The sequence below is a fragment of the Moschus berezovskii genome, chromosome 19, assembly GCF_049115385.1.
Source record: "Moschus berezovskii isolate FMDL1 chromosome 19, NW_MosBer_1.0, whole genome shotgun sequence".
In the NCBI taxonomy this organism is placed as follows: Eukaryota; Metazoa; Chordata; class Mammalia; order Artiodactyla; family Moschidae; genus Moschus; species Moschus berezovskii.
Genome location: NC_142478.1, coordinates 57,704,142 through 57,723,592, shown reverse-complemented (window position 1 = coordinate 57,723,592; position 19,451 = coordinate 57,704,142). Strand labels below are relative to the sequence as shown.

General features: G+C 46.4%; 2 protein-coding genes across 11 annotated transcripts in view; one reads left to right on the top strand and one right to left on the bottom strand.

The window, feature by feature from the left end:
- HVCN1 (hydrogen voltage gated channel 1) overlaps nucleotides 1-18,401 on the top strand; it is a 32,283-nt gene extending 13,882 nt beyond the window's left edge. For 5 of the 6 annotated variants that reach the window (XM_055405529.2, XM_055405527.2, XM_055405526.2 and 2 more), the window contains 5 exons: nucleotides 5,326-5,604; nucleotides 10,083-10,187; nucleotides 13,849-14,080; nucleotides 16,084-16,196; nucleotides 16,551-18,401. In XM_055405529.2, coding sequence (XP_055261504.1) covers nucleotides 5,326-5,604; nucleotides 10,083-10,187; nucleotides 13,849-14,080; nucleotides 16,084-16,196; nucleotides 16,551-16,616 — 795 coding nt within the window. In that variant the 3' untranslated portion in view covers nucleotides 16,617-18,401. Of the gene's footprint in view, nucleotides 1-1,255; nucleotides 1,410-5,325; nucleotides 5,605-10,082; nucleotides 10,188-13,848; nucleotides 14,081-16,083; nucleotides 16,197-16,550 lie in introns of those variants that run through there. The other variant, XM_088828178.1, reaches the window with a different exon arrangement.
- The window catches only part of TCTN1 (tectonic family member 1), a 29,720-nt gene continuing 27,124 nt past the window's right edge, over nucleotides 16,856-19,451 (bottom strand). For 4 of the 5 annotated variants that reach the window (XM_088828175.1, XM_088828173.1, XM_088828174.1 and 1 more), the window contains 2 exons: nucleotides 18,451-18,576; nucleotides 17,864-18,007 (listed from right to left, as the gene is read on the bottom strand). In XM_088828175.1, the coding sequence (XP_088684301.1) occupies nucleotides 17,864-18,007; nucleotides 18,451-18,576 (270 nt within the window). Of the gene's footprint in view, nucleotides 16,993-17,862; nucleotides 18,008-18,450; nucleotides 18,577-19,451 lie in introns of those variants that run through there. The other variant, XM_055405521.2, reaches the window with a different exon arrangement.

Sequence of the window (19,451 nt, the reverse complement as noted above, 5' to 3'; positions counted from 1 at the left end):
CCAGCCCAAGGGCAGGTCCTGGCTCTGCGGTTTTCTGAGTGTGTGACTTTGGACATATCACCTTTTTCACCCAGACCCAAAATGATGACTTTGACCTCAGAGAGTTGTTAGGAATTAAAATGAAATAGTGCATTTAAGGAACTTACCAGTGTGCCGTTATAACAAATTATAGACAGCAATAATAGATGTTGCTGCTATTGTGTCTTGTTTGGGGGTGGGAGTGTTGATTAATGGGGCTTCCCAGGTGACGTTATTGGTAAAAAACTCATTTGCCAGTGCAGAAGACATAAGAGACATGGGTTGGATCCCTGGGTCAGGAACATCCCCTGGAGGTGGGCATGGCAACCCGCTCCAGTATTCTTGCCTGGAGAATCCCATGGACAGAGGAACCTGGCAGGCTACAGTCTATCATAGAGTCACAAAAAGTCAGACAACAGCTGAAGTGACTTAGCATGCATGCACGCATGTGTTGATTAATAAGCAAATTAAGTCCCCACAAGTAGGCTCTGAGAGGGAATGGGGAAATGGGGACTTAGCAGACATTCGGCCCTGGGAATCAGCAGTCAGATGAATTTCTTAAAAAGTACCTATTTCTGTGATTGCTGGATGACCATGAAATAGGGACTTTCCCCCTCCTACAGATGACAGCTTCAGAGTCTGAAAAATAGACATTCACAAGAACATTTTCTTCCACATAAACAGGAGGTCAGACTAACAGGCCTGATGGAGAGATCGGAGCCAAGAGTGATCTTTAGTTCTGGACTTGAGTGGCAGGGCGGATGTGACTCCATGACTTAGGCCATTGTGGACGGAGAAGTGGATTTGGGGGGAAAGAAAAGAAATTAGCTCAGTTTGGATCACAACTGACTAATGACCTGGCAGGATATCAGACAGCAGGCTGGAGACTGATTGGTACCTGAGCAGCCTCGAGAACACAGATAAAGGGGCAAGTCACCCTGTGCCAGGGCAAGCTCAGGGTTGGGGACTCAAGGACTTGCAGTGGTGTGGGGGCAGGGACATGGTACAGGAAGAGCAACCAGAGATGGGAGGAAAGTCAAGAAGAGGCGAGACTATCAAACAGAACCAAGTCCACACTGTGAGAGGATACAGCCCAGTCCAGGGGGGAACCACAGTTGTGGGCTTTGATACAGAACAGTGACCCCAGAGAGAGCAGGGCCAGAATATACTGGGACGGCAAGGGTTAATGCAGGAGCAGTGGGGCCAGGGACTCCACTAGTCTAGATTCTCCGGATTACACATGATAGAAGCAACTAAATCTAGCTTCAGCCAGAAAAGGAATCTTTCAGTCCATGTGACTAAACACATGGGGTTGCAGAGGCAGACAGTTTGGGCCCCTTAACCAGTGAATCGAGATATCCACAGATGATGAAGAAGTCGGAGGAGTAGAGGTGAGAGTGTTTGTTTTTGAGGAATAATAATACCAGTGGGTACTTACAGAGGGTCTGCTCCTGGCCAGGCACTAAGGCTGGTGGTCCCCGCAACTTGCTGAGTCAGTCCTTCCATCTGCCTGGGGAAGGTGGGGGTGCGGATGCCGAGAGCTGAGAGTCCAGGGTGGGTGGTGAAGTTGCCGAGGCTCACAATGTTTTCATGATCTTTGTCTTTTCTGGAACTTTGATGCTTCTGGCATGAGGGATTTTTGACTTAAAACTAGAGTTGTTTTCTGCTCTGCTGAGTGCCATATTTTCATTCCAAATTACTGAAAGTTGCTTCTTTACTGGATGCAAAGTTTTTAAAAAAATGTTTTCTGAATAAAATATGAATGTGGTTTTTGTAGCACAGCCTGAGGTTCCCACCATGCTGAGAATTAGTGCAAGAGGTTTCTATCTGCCAGATGAAGTGTTTTGGCGGAGGGGATCATGGCCACTAATCACTAAGAAAGATTCAGGTTGGTTGTGGGCCTGGGCCTTGGCCAACCTTGAGAACCCACCAATTGAACACACCAGGGCCCTCCACCAACCGGCATTTGATGGGCTTCTGCTCTAGGTCAGGTGTCACGTGGTTCTCTGGGGACTCAGAATATACAAACCTATATGTTTGTATTTTTCCATTAAATTTGGAGATATTTTCCAGGTGTTATTTCTCCAAATATTTTCCCTCTCTTCTCTTTTTGGTACTCCAGGTACATGTATATTAGGAACTTAATGTCCCTGAAGCTCTGTTCTTTTTTTTTTTAGCCCTAGCCTTTTTTTGCTTCTACTGGATAGTTTCAGTTTTTATCTTTAAGTTCCCTGATCTTTTCTTCTGCAGCATCTAATCAGCTATTAAGCCCATCCAGTGATTTTTCAATTCATATATGTGTTTTTCAATTCTAGAGTATCCATTTGGATTTTTTATAGTTTCCATTTTTCTTTTGAGATTCTCCATTTGTTCCCTCACTAAGTTCATGTTTTCCTTGAAATCCTTGAACATATTTATAATAAACTATTTTCAAATCTTTGTTGGCCAATTTCATCCCTTTTCCCTTATCTCCATCCCTTTTGAGCTAATAAGCTGATGTTTTATTGGTTTATGACTACATTTTCCTGCTTATTTATCTGTTTGGTAATTTTTTATTATATGTTGGACATTATGAATGTTGTTGAGAGTATTTTGCTGTCTTCTTCAATAGAGTACTGAGTTTTGTTCCAAGAGGCAGTTAATTTACTTCGAGTTAAGCATGATCTTTTTAAAAGCCTTATTTTTAAGCTTAGTTGGGACAGGTCTAAGGTAGCCCTGACTGGAGGGCTAGATTAGGTCTATATATAAGGCATGGCTTTTCTGGAATTTCTACTGAATACTCAAGAGTATTCAACAAGATCTCTCTACTCTGGCTGTTTGGAACTCACAGGTCTCCCAACCCAGACCTATGTAAATCTCTGGTAGTTGTTCAGCTCACAGTTCCCTGAGAGTTTTTTTAGTTTTGTTTTCCCCTGAAAGTTATATTTTGCCCTGTTTCATGGAGTCTTGCTCTGCACATGTGAAGTTTAGGACTCAGCCTAAGTCCAATATTTGGAGTGTTTTCTCTCTGTACTGCTTCCTTTTCTCTGGTACCTTGCCATGCAAACTCCTGAGGAAGTAAAGTTCAATAACCCTGAACTATAATCTTTGTCTCCACAGTCCAAAAAGTACCTCCAGGCAGAAGGCTCGAGTGATTGTGGGGCTCATCTTACTTGTTTCTCTTCTCTTCAAGGATCACAGTAAATTTCATACATTTTCCCAGTTTTAGAGTTATATTTTAAGACCCTGATGTTGGGAAAGATTGAAGGAAAAAGGAGAAGGGGGCAGCAGAGGATGAGATGGTTAGGATAAACATGAATTTGAACAAACTCTGGGAGATAGTGAAGGACAGGGAAGCCTGGCATGCTGCAGTCCATGGGGTCGCAAAGAGTCGGACACGATTTAGCGACTGAACAACAACGAATGGCATGTACTGTAACTGGTATAGTTACTTTTATGGCAGTTGCTGTAACTGGTATAGTTGTTTATACCGGTTACCGTGTCCTTGGTCAGAAGCAGAAATCTCATTCTTTTGTATGTTTATGCTCACATTTTCACACATTCCAAAAACAATACGTGGTAGTATTTGGTAGCCACTGAGGTAGCAGGAAACTCAGAAAGTGGAATTTGAGAAGCCAGTGAAGGAAGTTTTTGAAGAAAGGGAGTGATCTTTCTGTGTTCAGTACTGCTGAGGGGGTACACACGGATGTCATCAGTGAGAGAGGGTTCATTCATTTTAACTGCTGTATAAAATTCCATCACGTGAATAGAGAAAATTCACTTCTCTATCTCCTACCATTTAGGTGAACACTTGCAGTGAACATTCTTGAACATGTCATTGATTTGAGTACATGTGGGCGAGTTTCTCTTTGAAACCTATCTAGGGGTGGGATTACTAGATCATTAACTAGTATAATTTCAACTTGACAAAACAATACCAGATTGCTTGGAAAAATAGTGGTGCCAGTGTCTGTTCCTACCTTCAGGGTTCAAGAGACTCCCATTGCTTCACACATTCACTGTTTACTATTGTAGATTTTAAAATTCTTGCCAATCTGAGGAATGAAAAGGTGTGTGATTGTTACTTCAATTCACCTTTTCCTAAATATTAGTGAAGTTGAGTGTCTTGGCTATCTGGGTTTCCTCTCATGTGACCTGACTGGTAGCATCCATTAACTAGTTTTCCACGGAGTTGTCTTTTTTGGGTAAGATTTCTCTCTATATTCTGGATACTAAAATCTTCGTCTGTTAAATGCATTGCAAATATTTACCCCCAGTCTGTGATGTGTCTTACTTTGTACAGGTGTGTATGTGTGTGACAGACATTTTTAGCTTTGATAAGTCAGGTCTATTGATTTATTTTGTGTTTTTTGTCTTATTTAAGCACTCCACAGTACTGAGGTCATAAAGATACTTGTCTGTATTTTGTTTTTAGACTTTTAAAGTTCTTTGAAATACATTTATATAGATTAATACAACTGAAATTTATTCTCTGTGTGGCGTGAGGTAGGGTTTTTTCCCCCCCTTGTTGGAAAAGCCAAATGTCCTAACCTTGCCAGTGTTTTCTCACTGATCTGGACTGCCACTGCCATCACATCCAGGTTCTCACAGTGACCTGGGTCTGTTTGGGGCTCTCTTTTCCTGTTATTCTGGTCATATTGCCTCTTCTCTTAGCCATACCTGAAAGTTTTCATTATTGAACTTTAGAAAAAATTTGATGTCTGGGAGGGTAAGTGGGGTAAAGAAGTGGAAAGCTTATTTGCTTTTTCACTTTGAAGTCATCGGTCTTTAAACAGCTGTCTATAATTATTTAAAACAGCACTGGCTGAACTTAGGAAAAATCCACTTGCTGCCCAGACCTTTCTAGGACTGATCAGTGGCAAGGGTGGCTTCGCTTTTGTGTGAAACTTTGGGCACTTTTACTTCTGCCTTTGCCCTCTCCTGCCCTGCCAACTCTCACCTCTGGGTTTTTAGGTTGTGATGTCTCTGAATCAGGGGCTGCTATTGGGTCTTCCGGTATTTACATGCAGGCCTGCGGTGGGTGTTTTGTGACTGGGCGGCAGTACCTCTCCTGTTGGTTACTGCCAACCAGACCACAGTGGCAGGCCTGACGGAGTCTGGGGTTTCCTGTTGCCTCACCGGAGCTGAGACCCTGGATTCCAAAAATAAATGCTCGAAAAACCACTGTGACCTCACGGTCTGCGCTCGCACGGTGCTCTGAGTGCCCGACCGTCTTCACCCTGGGGCCCGGCCTAGCGGGGGCTCTGCTCCCCCGGAGACTGACGGACAGGCTGCCTGAGCGCTCGCTCTCTGTCCCCCTTTCTTCAGGCAGTCACCCGCAGGGCCAGGGTGGCTCCCGCCGAGAGGATGAGCAAGTTCTTGAAACACTTCACTGTCGTCGGGGACGACTACCACGCCTGGAACATCAACTACAAGAAGTGGGAGAATGAGGAGGAGGAGGAGGAGGAAGAGCAGCCGCCGCCCACCGCGGCCTCGGCTGAGGAGGGCAGAACCACTGACCCCACCCCGGCCCCGGCCCCTGTGCCCAGGCCCCGCCTAGACTTCAGGACCACTTTGAGGAAGCTCTTCAGCGCCCACAGGTTTCAGGTAGGTGGGCAGAGGCCCAAAATGCCTTGGGTGGGGCAGAGCCATCAGCCCAGAGTCACGAGGTCAGGTGGGGGCCCATCTCTGTCACCAGTTCCTTCACTCCGCAGATATCTACCCAGCACGGATCGTGTGCAGGGCAGGTTCCCTGTTGTCAGGGGCAGAGTAAGTCCTAATCCAAAAGTCAATTAAAAATTCATCACCTGATAAGTACATTAAACACAATGTGATCCATCCCTACTCAGCTGTAGAGAGGAATGGCACACTGACATGCTGTAGTGTGGATGCCCCTTGACAACATGATCCTCAGTGGAAGAAGCCAGACACAGAAGGCCACATGTCTTGTAATTCTGTTTATGTGAAATGTCTCGAATACATACATCCACAGAGACAACAGAGTAGAGGGAATGGAAGGGGGAGTGTCTTCTCAATGGATGTAGTTTCTGGTTGAGGTCACGAAAACGTTCCAGAACTAGATACCAGTGATGGTTGAACCACCTTGTGAATGTACCTAAGGCCTCTGAACTTTATGCCAACCTTAAAGGAGTAAAAATGTTAAGTTTTGCGATGTTAAATGTTAAGTTATGCAAAATTTACCCCCTACACACCCAAAGGAAATGAAAGGATAAATTGGGGCGGGGCGGGGGCAGTTTCTTCTTTTCTGAAGTGATGCTGAAAATATCTGCCTGGCGTAACCAACCCGCCACCAGTCTCCAGGTGTGGTTATGGGGAGACACTGAGAGGGAGACGCAGACTTCAGAGAGTAGCAGAAGGAATAGGACTTCCTGCAGGGTTCAGGTCAGTCCCAGTGTGAGTGGAGTCTGGCCAGCCCTGTCTGAACCCCATGCCGCCACCCCCGCGTGGGTGAGCAGGTGTCTGGAAGCATGTTCTGAGACCCAGCAGAAAGCAGGAGGCTCCTTGTCAGCCCAGTCCCTGAATGGAACTCTTTGGGGGCCCCTGCTGCAGGTTACCCCCCTTCAACCATGATAACCCAGCTCCTCCCTGGAGCTGGTGTCCCTTCTGAAAGTAGAGAGAAGCAGCCCTTGCCTCTCCCATCACTGACTTTGTTCCAGGGTAAAAGAGAAGGAATTATTTTGGTCTTTTTTTTTCCATTCTCGTGTGACTTACGGAAACAAAGCAGGCAACGCAGCACTCCTGGCAGCTCAGCACTTTCCTCTGTAGCTCTGACAGAAGAGGAAACATGGTATTATGTTGTTGGGGTTGAAATCCAAAACCCTCAATTTCAGGAGGAGAAGGAAGGAGCCAGCTTCCTCCCAGCTGCAAGGGGAGCCCTGGGAGGTCCCCCCTCTCCTGACTGGGCCCCCCAGGCCACGTGGCTTTGGGGAAAAGCAGAGGAGAGGTGTTTATTCATTCACTAAACAGTCACTTCTTAGCTTCTGCTATGCACCGGGGTCACAGCAGTGAGCGTGGACACTTCCCTGCCCTCACTTGCAGAGGATGGATGCTCCGTGGAGAGGCAGGCATTCCAGAAATCAGACAGATGCTGGATACAAGTGGAGAGAAGCCCTCTGCAGGGAAACAAAGATGCAGGTGGTGGCTCTGAGAGATCCTCGGGGTTGGGGAGACCCGATCGAGGATGTGAGGCAGAGAGGGTGATACTTCACCTGAAACCACGAGGCTGGGCAGGAGTGAAGTCTGTGGATAGGAAGGGAGGAGCTTCCCAGGCAGAGGGGCTGCGTTTGCAAAGGGCCTGAGGGAGGAAAGAGTCTTCAGCACTGGAGGAATTGAGAAGGGTCCATGGGGCTTGTGTGTATCCAGTAGTGGGAAAGGAGGCGCTGGAAGTCCACCCACCAACAGTGGGCAGCCATCAGAGAGTCCGAGTGTATGGTGGGGAGGCAGTGACGTGAGCAGTTTGTAGAGTGGAAGCAGGGAGGCTACCTCGGGGTAGGGAGTAAGGGTTCAAGGGTTTGATCTCTGCAGATGGAATCCACATACAAGAACATTCTGGAATCCCCTCTCTTGGGTCAGTCTCCACCTGGTGACCGAGGTGACATGATAGATAGTTGACTGTTGCCACTTCTCACAGAATGGCACAACCAGCCAAAGGAGAGAACTGGGGGCGAGTCAGGCCTCTGTGTAGCCACAGACCGGCAGGAGAGCACAGCCAGGAAGGCCAGGAGGAGCCTCACTTTTATCGCCTGCTGACCGTGGCCAGGCCGCCGTCTGCTGAGCGCACCTCACGCTTTATCTCACTTGATGCTGCCATTGTCAGCTGGGGTGGAAAATACAGCGAAGTCCCATCTCCCCCGGAAGGACACTGAAGCTTGTTAGAGTTAGCGCCAAGGCACAGCAGAGCTGAGAGTTGTGCCCAAGGTCCAGGCTAACAGGGGAGCCGGCCCAGGGCTGGCCGCCCCACAGCCTGCTACACCCTGCACTCTGGCTGCTGCTGCTCAGGATGGCTGTCCTCCAGTGAGGGCTTGGAACTGACCCGCTTCCTGAATTCTCGGCATTTTCCCTTGTGCTGTTGCTCCCCTCAGAACTAGGCCTGCCTTGTGAACTGGTGGATTCAGAGCCTTAGGGGTCAGTTCATTGAGGACGGGGTTGGGACCCAGACACTGTAGTTTTGTGACCTTGCGTCTGTCTCTCAATCACTTTTTAAAACTGAGATGAAATTAAAATTAATTAATTAAATCATTTTATGCCCTGGTGGCTCAGAGGTTAAAGCGTCTGCCTGCAATACAGGAGACCTGGATTCGATCCCTGGGTCCGGAAGATCCCCTGGAGAAGGAAATGGCAACCTACTCCAGTATTCTTGCCTGGAGAATCCCATGGATGGAGGAGCCTGGTGGGCTACATGAGGTTGCAAAGAGTCAGACACGACTAAGCGACTTCACTCGGTATGATCAAATTAATCATTGTAAAGTGGATAATGCAGTGGCATTTATTTAGTACATTCACGATGTTGTGCAGCCATCACCACTATCTAGTTCCAGAACACTTCCATCATCCCCAAAGAGACCTAGTGCCCAATAAACAGTAACCCCCAGTCCCCGACAAACCCTAACCTACTTTTTGCCTATATCAGACATTTCATGTAAATGGAATCCTACGATGTATGTGATCTTTTGTGTTTGGCTTCTCTCACTTAGCACAATGTTTTCTAGGTTTATCCACACTGTAGCCTGCGTCAGTGCTTCATTCCTTTTTACGGCTGAATATCCAGTCTGTTTTTAATATCTTTATGCCTTGGTTCTAGACTAGATGAGCTCTAGATCCCTTTAGCTCCAACATGAAACCAAAGAGGGAGGGAGGGAGGAAAGAAGGAAAGATGCCGTCTGAGGCTTGAGTCTTCATTAAGCTATTGAATTCGGATTTGTGTGAATAAATTGCCGTACAATTTTCAACAATAAACCATGTCATCAACTACTTTAATTAGTGACATAATTGTTACAGGTCGAAATGGTCAAAAGGTTTAATAGTCCATTCTTTATAGGCCTGAACTGGTTCAGTTGCGACCTGAAACTGCCAAGATAACGGCAGACTAATTCTCAGAGGTCAAGATCTATCCGCCTGACAGTGTAAGGGGGAAGGCCCCCGGGGAAGTAAGTGACAGTCCAGTATGTTCAAGGGAAAAAAGAGGTTACACAAGGGTCACGGGATAAAAGAGGAACCCCCCACCTCGAGTTCCTCCTGTTGCTGCCATTTCCACCACTCCCACGTCATCCCTGTAGTCTCCTCAGATGCCATCGCCTCCACCCACCTTTACTATCCGAGTCACCATCATCACCGCCTCCGTCACCATGACCACCCCCACTGCCATCGGTGAGACCGCCCACTCACTTCACCCTGGTCCCTCCCAGCTCCCTGCTCCAGCAGGTCACAAAACCCATGAGATTGTCTTTCCCTCAGCAGCTCCTCTCTGTTTCCCAGGACACCCAGAACTCCCTGCCCACTCCCCGCCCAGTGAGCACACGGGGGTGGGGGTGGGCATCTCAGGTCTCAGTCTGAAGCTGTGTGACGGGCACAGTGGACATCACCCTAACCAAGCTGCCTGGAGGAGGCGTCCCTGGAGATCCTCCTGCAACTTGGCTGTCTGAGGCTGGATGTTTTATTTATTGAGCCTCTGTTCTGGGTATATCCTGGCAAGAGCAATTCCCAGAACTAGAGACACAAAAGCTTTAAAATACATTACTACTAATTTTTTGCCATCTAGGCATTAGCAGTTTGGTTCAAGAGATGCTGAGAAGCAGTGAACTTCCAAGTTAAGAGAAAGACCAGTGGTGACCGAGGGTCAGTCAGTGAGCTGCACAGAGGCTTTAGGGGGACAGGCACGGCCCCGGGTTGGAAGGAGGGGCTCCAGTGAGAGGAGCCGGTCCCCAGCAGGCCTCCTGCAAGGCGCTGGAGCTGCTGTGGGCAACTGGCCTCCCATCCTTGACATCCAGGTGTTAACAGCCCTTAGAGATGGAAGAAAGGTCTCTGATTAGGTCTCATGGTTTCTTGCTTCTTCCCTCGGTCCGCAGGTTATCATCATCTGCCTGGTCGTCCTGGACGCCCTCCTGGTGCTTGCCGAGCTTGTTCTGGACCTGAAGATCATCCAGCCCGACAAGAATAACTATGCCGCCAAGGTAGTGTGTCCACAGCCCTTTAACATGGTTCACTCCTGTTACCTGCACGGATGGTGGGCGGAGGGAGCAGCGCAGAGAATCAACCAGGGCTTCTCTGAGAGTAGTTTGATGGGGTGCTTTCAGTCAAAGAACAGAGCATATGTCTTCCTTTCCCAGTTGTAGATATGAGTTCCCTACAAGCAGGAGACCTCAGGTCACTTGATGGCTTGCAGGCTTTCATCTTGAGCTGTCCAAGACACTGAGCTGGAGTCTGTCACTGATCTCAAGCCAGGAGAAGGATTCCTTCCCATTCCCCAGAGGAGGACGGGCTGTTTGTCCTCCTGTCAACATGCTGACATGGTCCCTGTGCTGGAGCCACTGGGGGGACGCGCCCACCATTCATTCCCTGATTCACAATTACTGCCTGGCCCAATCCCAGACAGTCATCCAGAGGGCCGTGGGTGCACTGAAAACACACCCTGTGATCCTATCACCAGTAACTGGGAGAAGGCCAGGGGCTTAAAAACATCTCCCCACACCCTTTGAAAAAAAATTCAGTGGACTGTGCATAAGTGTCTTTTCAACCGGCAAAAGGACAGGAAGAAAACATTAAACCTCCTTCCTACTCGTGGCCCCTTTGACCAAGGCAGCTGTTCTCTTCTGTGACACTTGAGTCCTCCCGTAGATGGATAATCTTTTCTCTCCCTCTACTGTTTAATAGAATCAGTAACTTACAACCTATGCTTACTGTCTTGTGCCTTTTTTCTTTACTTTTTATTATGAAAAATGGCATACATTTTTCTGTATTCGCTTTCTTTATACACATACCCACAAACATGCCCATATATTTTTGACCATTTGAAAGTTAGACATCATGACACTTCATCCCTGAGTACTTCAACAATTCCTAAGAATGAGGCTTTTCTCCTATAGAACCATAATAGCATTATTACACCTAAAAAAGTTATAATTCCATAATATCTAATAACCAGTTTTCACTCAAATTTCCTCTTTCATAGTGCTTTTTTTTTCCAAACTAGATTTCTGATATTGTATTTGAGCTCCTTTAAAGTTCAAGTCACTCAGTTGTGTCCAACTCTTTGTGCCCCAAGGACAATACAGTCCATGGAATGCTCCAGGCCAGAATACTGGAGTGGGTAGCCTTTCCCTTCTCCCGGGGATCTTCCCAACCCAGGGATCAAACCCAGGTCTCCCACATTGCAGGTGGATTCTTTACCATCTGAACCACACTGTTCCTTTATTCTGTTTCCTGTACAACCCAGGTTAGGTCAGGAGGCTTAAAAAGCAAGAATTCTTCAAGGGTGGGCTATTTTTTATTTATTTTTAAATCTCATGGCACCTTGGGCCAGGGACCCACTATTAGTCTGCTGGATCACTTGATTCAGGTTGTAAATGCTGAGCTGTTGCACTGTCCAGGGGCACTTTTCCCTTTGCAGTTGTAAATAATCTACATGGTGACACTTTAATATCATACAAACTTCTTTCCCAGTTAGCATCCACTGATGATCATTGTGAGTCTGTGAACACACTGGCTTGCAAACCAGTGATTTCTAATTCTGCCTTTCCTTCTACATCAACTAGTCAGTATCCTTTTTATCAGTTCAGTTCAGTTGCTCAGTCGTGTCCGACTCTGTGACCCCATGGATTGCAGCATGCCAGCCTTCCCTGTCCATCACCAACTCCCGGAGTTTACTCAAACTGTGTCCATTGAGTCAGTGATGCCATCCAATCATCTCATCCTCTGTCGTCCCCTTCTCCTCTTGCCTTCAATCTTTCCCAGCATCAGGGCCTTTTCAAATGAAGTCAGCTCTTTGCATCACGTGGCCAAAATATTGGGAGTTTCAGCTTCAGCATCAGTCCTTCCAATGAACATCCAGGACTGATCTCCTTTAGGATGGACTGGTTGGATCTCTTTGCAGTCCAGGAGACTCTCAAGAGTCTTCTCCAACACCACAGTTCAAAAACATCAATTCTTTGGCGCTCAGCTTTCTTTATAGTCCAACTCTCACTTCCATACATGACTACTGGAAAAACCATAGCTTGGACTAGATAGACATTTGTTGGCAAAGTAATGTCTCTGCTTTTTAATATACTGCCTAGGTTGGTCATAGCTTTTCTTCCAAGGAGCAAGTGTCTTTTAATCTCATGGCTGCAGTCACCATCTGCAGTGATTTTGGAGCCCAGAAAAATAGTCTGCCATTGTTTCCAATAAAAGTTTCCATTGTTTCCATGAAGTGATGGGACCAGATGCCATGATCTTAGTTTTATGAATGTTGAGTTTTAAGCCAACTTTTTCACTCTCGTCTTTCATTTTCATCAAGAGGCTCTTTAGTTCTTTGCTTTCTGCCATAAGGGTGGTGTCATCTGCATATCTGAGGTTATTGATATTTCTCCCAGCAATCTTGATTCCAGCTTGTGCTTCATCCAGCCCAGCATTTCGCATGATGTACTCTGCATATAAGTTAAATAAGCAGGGTGACAATATACAGCCTTGACGTACTCCTTTCCCGATTTGGAACCAGTCTGTTGTTCCACGTCGGGTTCTAACTGTTGCTTCTTGACCTGAATACAGATTTCTCAGGAGGCAGGTCAGGTGGTCTCATATTCCCATCACTTTAAGAATTTTCCACATTTTGTTGTGATCCACACAGTCAAAGGCTTTACATAGTCAATAAAGCACATGTTTTTCTGGAACTCTTATGCTTTTTCAATGATCCAGTGGATGTTGGCAATTTGATCTCTGGTTCCTCTGCCTTTTCTAAATCCAGCCTGAACATCTGGAAATTCACAGTTCATGTACTGTTAAAGCCTGGCTTGGAGACTTTAAGCATTACTTTACTAGCATGTGAGATGAGTGCAATTGTGTGGTAGTTTGAGCATTCTTTGGCATTGCCTTTCTTAGTGTGTATCAGAGGAACACAGTCATTCTTTTCAGTGTTCAGTTTCAAATGGTCCCAGATCTGGTCACTGTGAGCCTCTTTGAGCTGATAGCTCAGTCCTTTTGACAAGACTCTGTTGCCTTTTAGTGTTTCTTGCTTTCTGGGCCAGGATGATGTCTCAGCTCTCTTCATACTTTTCCTGCCCCAGAATGGAAATGGTTACTTTAGTGAAGACTAGTATTTATAAATCTAGATCTGGGAACTCTTTTCATTTATCATCCACCTTGGTGATCATTTCTAGTAAATACTTATGGATCAGCCTTGGTCTTTTGAGCAACTGTGTAGTACTCCACGGGGAGGTACCATAATGCTTTTAAAAGGACCCTAGTCTAATGAACATTTCTGTTCTTCTACAAATAATGTAGAAAATCATCTGTTCTGCAATTGGTGCTGCAGTAAATATCCTTACTGTCTTTGTGCACATGTGAACTTAGCTGTGTGATAAATTCCTAGCAGTGGAGCTGCTGGGCCTAAGAGCATGGTGGATGTTTTTAGTTCTGCCATTGCCCCATTGCCCTTCAGGGAGCAGTGTCTGTGCTGTTCCCAGCTACAGTCAGAGCCCGAAACCAGTGCCTGGTGCTGGCAGGAATGTGGGATTGGTCAAGGGAATGAATTCTCTCTGGTGACTGGGCAGGTACATTCAAAGCTGGCTCATCCATGTGAACCACCTCAGCCTGTGATCAGCCTGCATCTAGTCTCATGTGTCACCTTGTCCCCTTCAGGTGTTCCACTACATGAGCCTTGCCATCCTGACCTTTTTTATGATGGAGATTTTCTTTAAAATATATGTCTTCCGCTTGGAGTTCTTTCACCACAAGTTTGAAATCCTGGACGCCATCGTGGTGGTCATTTCCTTCATCCTTGACATCGTCCTCCTGTTCCGGGAGCATGAGTTTGAGGCTCTAGGACTGCTGATCCTGCTCCGGCTGTGGCGGGTGGCCCGGATCATCAATGGTATGTCCCCTGCACTCCTGAGCGGGGGAGCTAGGGGTTGGGGGTGGGACAGTGGGTAGAGCCTGGAAGGGGCACGGAGCCCCCAGTCCTTCTCCTGGCAGCCAAGAGTAACATGAAATGGTCTGTTTGGTGTCCCACTGCCACCTCTGTGGTTACAAATTGACACCAGGGACATGTGCTCTGAGAGGAAGGGCCCTTCTCCTTCAGGCTCTATTTTCACGATTAATGAAAGATGTTAATAAAAAGGGTTATAGACCAATCCCTTATCTGTTCCCAAAGTACTTTTGTTTCTCACGAGGTGTTTCCTGAAGAGTGTTTTATCAAACCCCATCCCACCCTGGGAGGGGAGCACAAAGCTGAGAAACACTGTACATTAAATTCTGCCAGCTTGGAGAAAATCACAGCACGAGTGAGCACGATGAAGGCTCTGAGAACCGCAGTTGTTTTCTAAGTTGACACTTTGGGAGGAAATAACACCTGTCGGCCTGCTGTAGACTCTGGCTCTGGCGAACACAATGGGGGAAACACTGCTTTCGCGGATTTTAGGCACACTCCCTGCTGGTGTGGGCAGCCTCTGTTTCAGAGAGGCTGTTTATGTTGTGATTTTATGTGGACTCAGTGACTGGTCAGTGGTTCAGCCATCAGTGAACACCTGTCCGTGGACCTGCCACGTCAGAATCACCCTTGGCGCTCTAAGTGGCGAGTATGGTGTGGAGGAGCCCAGGCGGGGTGTCTGTTCGCAAAGCACTCCCAGGTGATCGGTGTCCAGCAGGTTTGGGAATCCCTGGACTAGGGCCCAAGCCGATGGGCTGCGGGTGGTTGTCAGGAGACCAAGTGAACAACAGTGAGGCCTGCTGGAGGCAGGCCTGTCCCCTGTCAGGTGCAGTGAGTCCCAAGGCGCCTTCTGTGTTGGGTGCCACCCGGCAGGGTAAGGGCCTGTGCAGCGGCTCTGTCGGGCACATGGGCTTTGGAACCTGCCAGTTCAGATCTAGTGATCTAGAGTAAAGCCTATTAAGAACATTTATTTGGGTTCTGTCAAAGGAAATAATGGAAGCTTTTCAGATAATGTGGAAGATGCTTATGCCAACTGATTTCAGACAGAAACATACTCTGTGCAAAGGTTATGTGAGGTAGCTAGACTGTGACAGAATATAAATGACTCATGAACCAGCTACTACCCAGTACTCTTGACATCACACTGTTGTGAGAAGTGTTCATTTTGTCTAAAAAAAAAAAAAAAAGGCTGCGAGGCGTAGGAGGACTGGCTACTGCCCATTATTACACTGCTATCAGATTTCAGCGTGACTGAACATAGGCTAAACCAGACTCATTGGGACAGCCAGGAACACTGTGAACCAGGAATACTGCTTCCAGGTCTAGTGGGCACCACACACGTGGGTGACCATCCAGATTCAGTCACTCACACTTGGAAGTGGGCTGAATAGCCCCACTGCAGCACAGGCTTTGAGGCCTCATCCCTACTGTGGTGTGGGCATTGGGGAGCTCTGTCCCCACTGTGGTGTGGGCATCAGGGAGCCCTGCCCCAGGCAGGGTTCAGGTTAGTGCCTGACAACTAAACTGGCCACAGCTCTGGAGGCAGAAAGTGGGGAAAGTGACAACCCCAAGCTTGAGCATTTCCAGACTTGTACTTAGTGCCTTCTGAGCAACTGCTGCTAAGTAGCAGAACTGTTATGAACAAGGTCCCTTAAGGAGCTTAACCCTCATCTGGTCAGTGATTATTTTTAAGGATTTCTCACACCAGGCAAGCCAAAGAAGTATGTCTCAGCTGGGTACTGAGTAGCTCAGAAATGAAAAACCTGACCCTCCTAGTTTTGATGCCTTTAAGCCATGATTGTTTTACTTGTCACTGCTCTTCCCAACTGTATACATTTATAAGGAATGCAGGGTTTTTTTTTCCAAGGGAGAGTTGGACACGACTGAGCGACTGAACTGAACTGAAATCAGAAACTGGTATCATGGAGACCCTCACCATTATTTTTCAGGGATAATTATCTCAGTTAAGACACGTTCAGAACGGCAACTGTTAAGGTTAAAACAGATAAACATACAACTGGCCGCCAAGATCCAGCACCTTGAATTCAGCTGCTCTGAGAAGGTAAGAAGGTGCTTGGGAAGACACTCTCTGTTTACAGATTGTTCCCTCCCAGCCAGGCCTCTGCTCTCATGGGGCCATTAGCCCAGAGCTCCCTCCCTTGGTCAGGCCTTCCTTGTCCTTTCAGACTCAGCTCAGGCACTGCCTCCTGCCCTGAAGCTTCACCAGGAAGCCCTCCTCTAGTGTCTCTCCTCACTGCTGTCACTGTTGGGCCCCAACTGAGTGATTTCCATGAGGAGTGTGATTTTCATTCAGCTCCCTGGCCCAGTATGTGCCTGGGGCTCACTGCATGACTGCCACATGCCTGGTTAGGCTCAGAAGGTAAATTTGGTTATTTGTCTGCTTTTGTAATAACAGGAACAAGAAATTGAGAGACTTAACAAGCTATTGAGACAGCATGGACTTCTTGGGGAGGTGAACTAGATGCACACCTTCTCCAGCTCAAAGGGAAGACCTGCCTCATGGGCTTGTGACAAGGAAGATAGCCGCCCTCTGGGGCCATGTTGGGGAGAGATTTGGTTTGATGGCTTTGCCTCACTGCTGCCGGCTCGGATTCTGGGGGACACAGCCTTTTAGAGGTTCTATTTCTTCCTTGGTGTGACTGAGAATGTCCCACCCCACACTGTTTAACAAATGTATCATAAACTATATTTTTCTCATGTTGAACACTTTACTCTTGCTTGAAAATGAACAAGCTGGACAATTACTAGCCATATATAAAATTTAATCTCATCAAATGTACAGTTTTCACTTTTCACATGTATATTGAGGGATCAGTATATCCTTTCATATGAGCACTCTGAAAAACAAAAAAGAAAGCTATCTTAGCTATCAGCACATTCTGGAAGTCTTTTACATGTTCAAGCTGTTCCAAATAGCTAACCACAATTTCCCCCAAGGAGGCCATTCTCGAGTACCCAGCCCCCTCCTCTGCATGCTCCAGCTTTTAGCTGACTCCACGTAGTTCTGCCACCTGACAACATTTTCCTCAGTTACTGTACAATTAATGTATAAAATAAACTCTCTCTTTCCCTCGGGCCCTCCTACTAGATCCTTTCCAACTTCAACTGCGTGGAATCACTTGGTGGCATCCCAGACCAGCCCACTAACTGGAGAGCAAGCTAGCTCCGGTGCCTGGTACAGAAGTGGCAATTAGGCCCAAGACTCCACTGTAATTAACATGACATTTGGGGGAAGATCCCCTTGTGAGGCCTTGTCCTCTACTCGCGTGATTTTAAACAATTTGCTATTTTTGTACTCATTTCAGCAGGACCTGAAAAGGAAGAAAACCCGAACTAAAAATAATATTTTAAAAATAACTCACATTTTAAAGCAGGGAATGAATAAACTGGATAAACCCTCAATGCCTGCACTACTTGAAGGTCTGTCCTCTTGTCTTCTCAAAGGTGCAACTTGGTTTCCACATATGACCTATGTGTTGAGAGTACTGGAACTGGCTAAGACCAGATGATGCCCCCTTCTAATGTCAGACCAAGCAGAATGACATTCCCGAAGGGAGACGAGAGGAGGGAAGTGAGTGGAGAGGAAGTGTGCTGGTCTGGGGGCAATCTCAAGGGTTATAATAAAGTGGAATGTCTCCGAGGGACCATGGGCCCCACAAGTGCTGAATTCTGCAGATATGGTGTAGTTTCCTTATTTAACGACTTACATCAAACAAATGGGAAGAAGAAATTAAAGGGCAGCCTGGCGTTGATGGTTGGCCGAGCTCTGAAGCCTGCCTCTGCAGGTGCAGACACATCCACAAAAGTAACCGCAGTGGAAATAAGAATCGTCCTTTCATTTCCTGAGTTGGTCTATAATACAAAATCAGAGTAATGCAAGCCCTGCCCTCCAGTATGTTATCAGGATAACAAAGATGGGACAGCTTCCATGCCCTTCCTCACCCGATAGCTGTCAGTTCATGAATCTGATAGGTACGTGGAGGGCTCATCAGTCACTAACTCAGAGGAGAGAGACAGTTTTCCCTCAGGTTGTCCCTCACACACTGATGTCATTCATAACGCAATTCTGACAAGAATTTTAAAGATCATATCTAAACAAGAATGCAAATGTAAACATAACCATTTTGTTCAGTGGAGGGTTTTCCTCTAAGTAAACGATGACTGCTAAATTGTTTTAAGAATCCAGATTGTTTAAATTTTAATTATTATTTTTTACAAAATAATAAATATCACCTATCACAGTTGAGTTTTGTCTGGCCTTGTGTCTTAACCTGTATCTTTAAAATTAGGCCTACCTCAGGAAAGGAAGATGAAATTAGATTTGCAGTTACATTGACTATTTTAGCCTGTGGGTTCAATAAGGATCCGTATTTAGTCCACTTCACTTCTACCATCAAAGCCACTGGGAGCTGGCAGGAATCCTGTACAATAATATGCCATTAATCAATTTGAGTATTATACAACCTTAAGTCAAACTTAATCTGCAGTTCAGAGTTTTAATTAGAAAATGTTTCCCATATTACAAAATGTTCTGAACAAATAGACTCTAGAAGTTCAGGAAAAAACAGCTTAGAAGCAGCAAGTATTTTAAAAGTACTCAATGCTCCAAAAAAAATTTTAACACCTAAAGCATAATTTTTCCAGCCCTTCCTGTTTCTAAAGAGACCAGCATTACCTGGGAGTTGTACCCCCAACTATGGACCCTCCAGCGCCCTGACAGGTCTAACTGCACCCACCCATTTACATCTGCCTCAGAGATTCTTTAGGAAAGGAGTTGGCATGGGGGGAGGAGGAAACGGAATACAGTATTATTAACAGTCAGAAATTAAACCTGACTGCATATCATGTTAAAATGTACTCAGAGGAAATTCAAGTCCTTTCTTTCCGCTTATCTGATTTCACTGGTTGGCAATTAAGATGTTACATTGGGGTATACAGGCGCTGTCTTAAGTTTTCTAAGAAGTTAACTCTCACTCTGAGTCGAGGGCACTGCTGCCACAATGGAGCTGCCCAGTCCAGGCCTGGACACTGGACGCTGGGCCTGAGGCCTCTGCTCTAGGATATTTGTTTGCGCAGCCCTTAGGGGAACATGGGTGAAGGGGGCCTGCCAGACCTCTTTCCTGTCTTCACAGTTCCTTCACTTGGCAAATGTGATCATGTTAAAGCTGCCCGATGGGGAGATGGAATTCCACTGGAGTATTCTACTTTTTGTGTATGTATGTGTGAAATTTTTCCACAATGAAAAGTTTTTAAAAATACATTTCTTTGGGGCATGCAAAGCTAGCATACCTGCTAA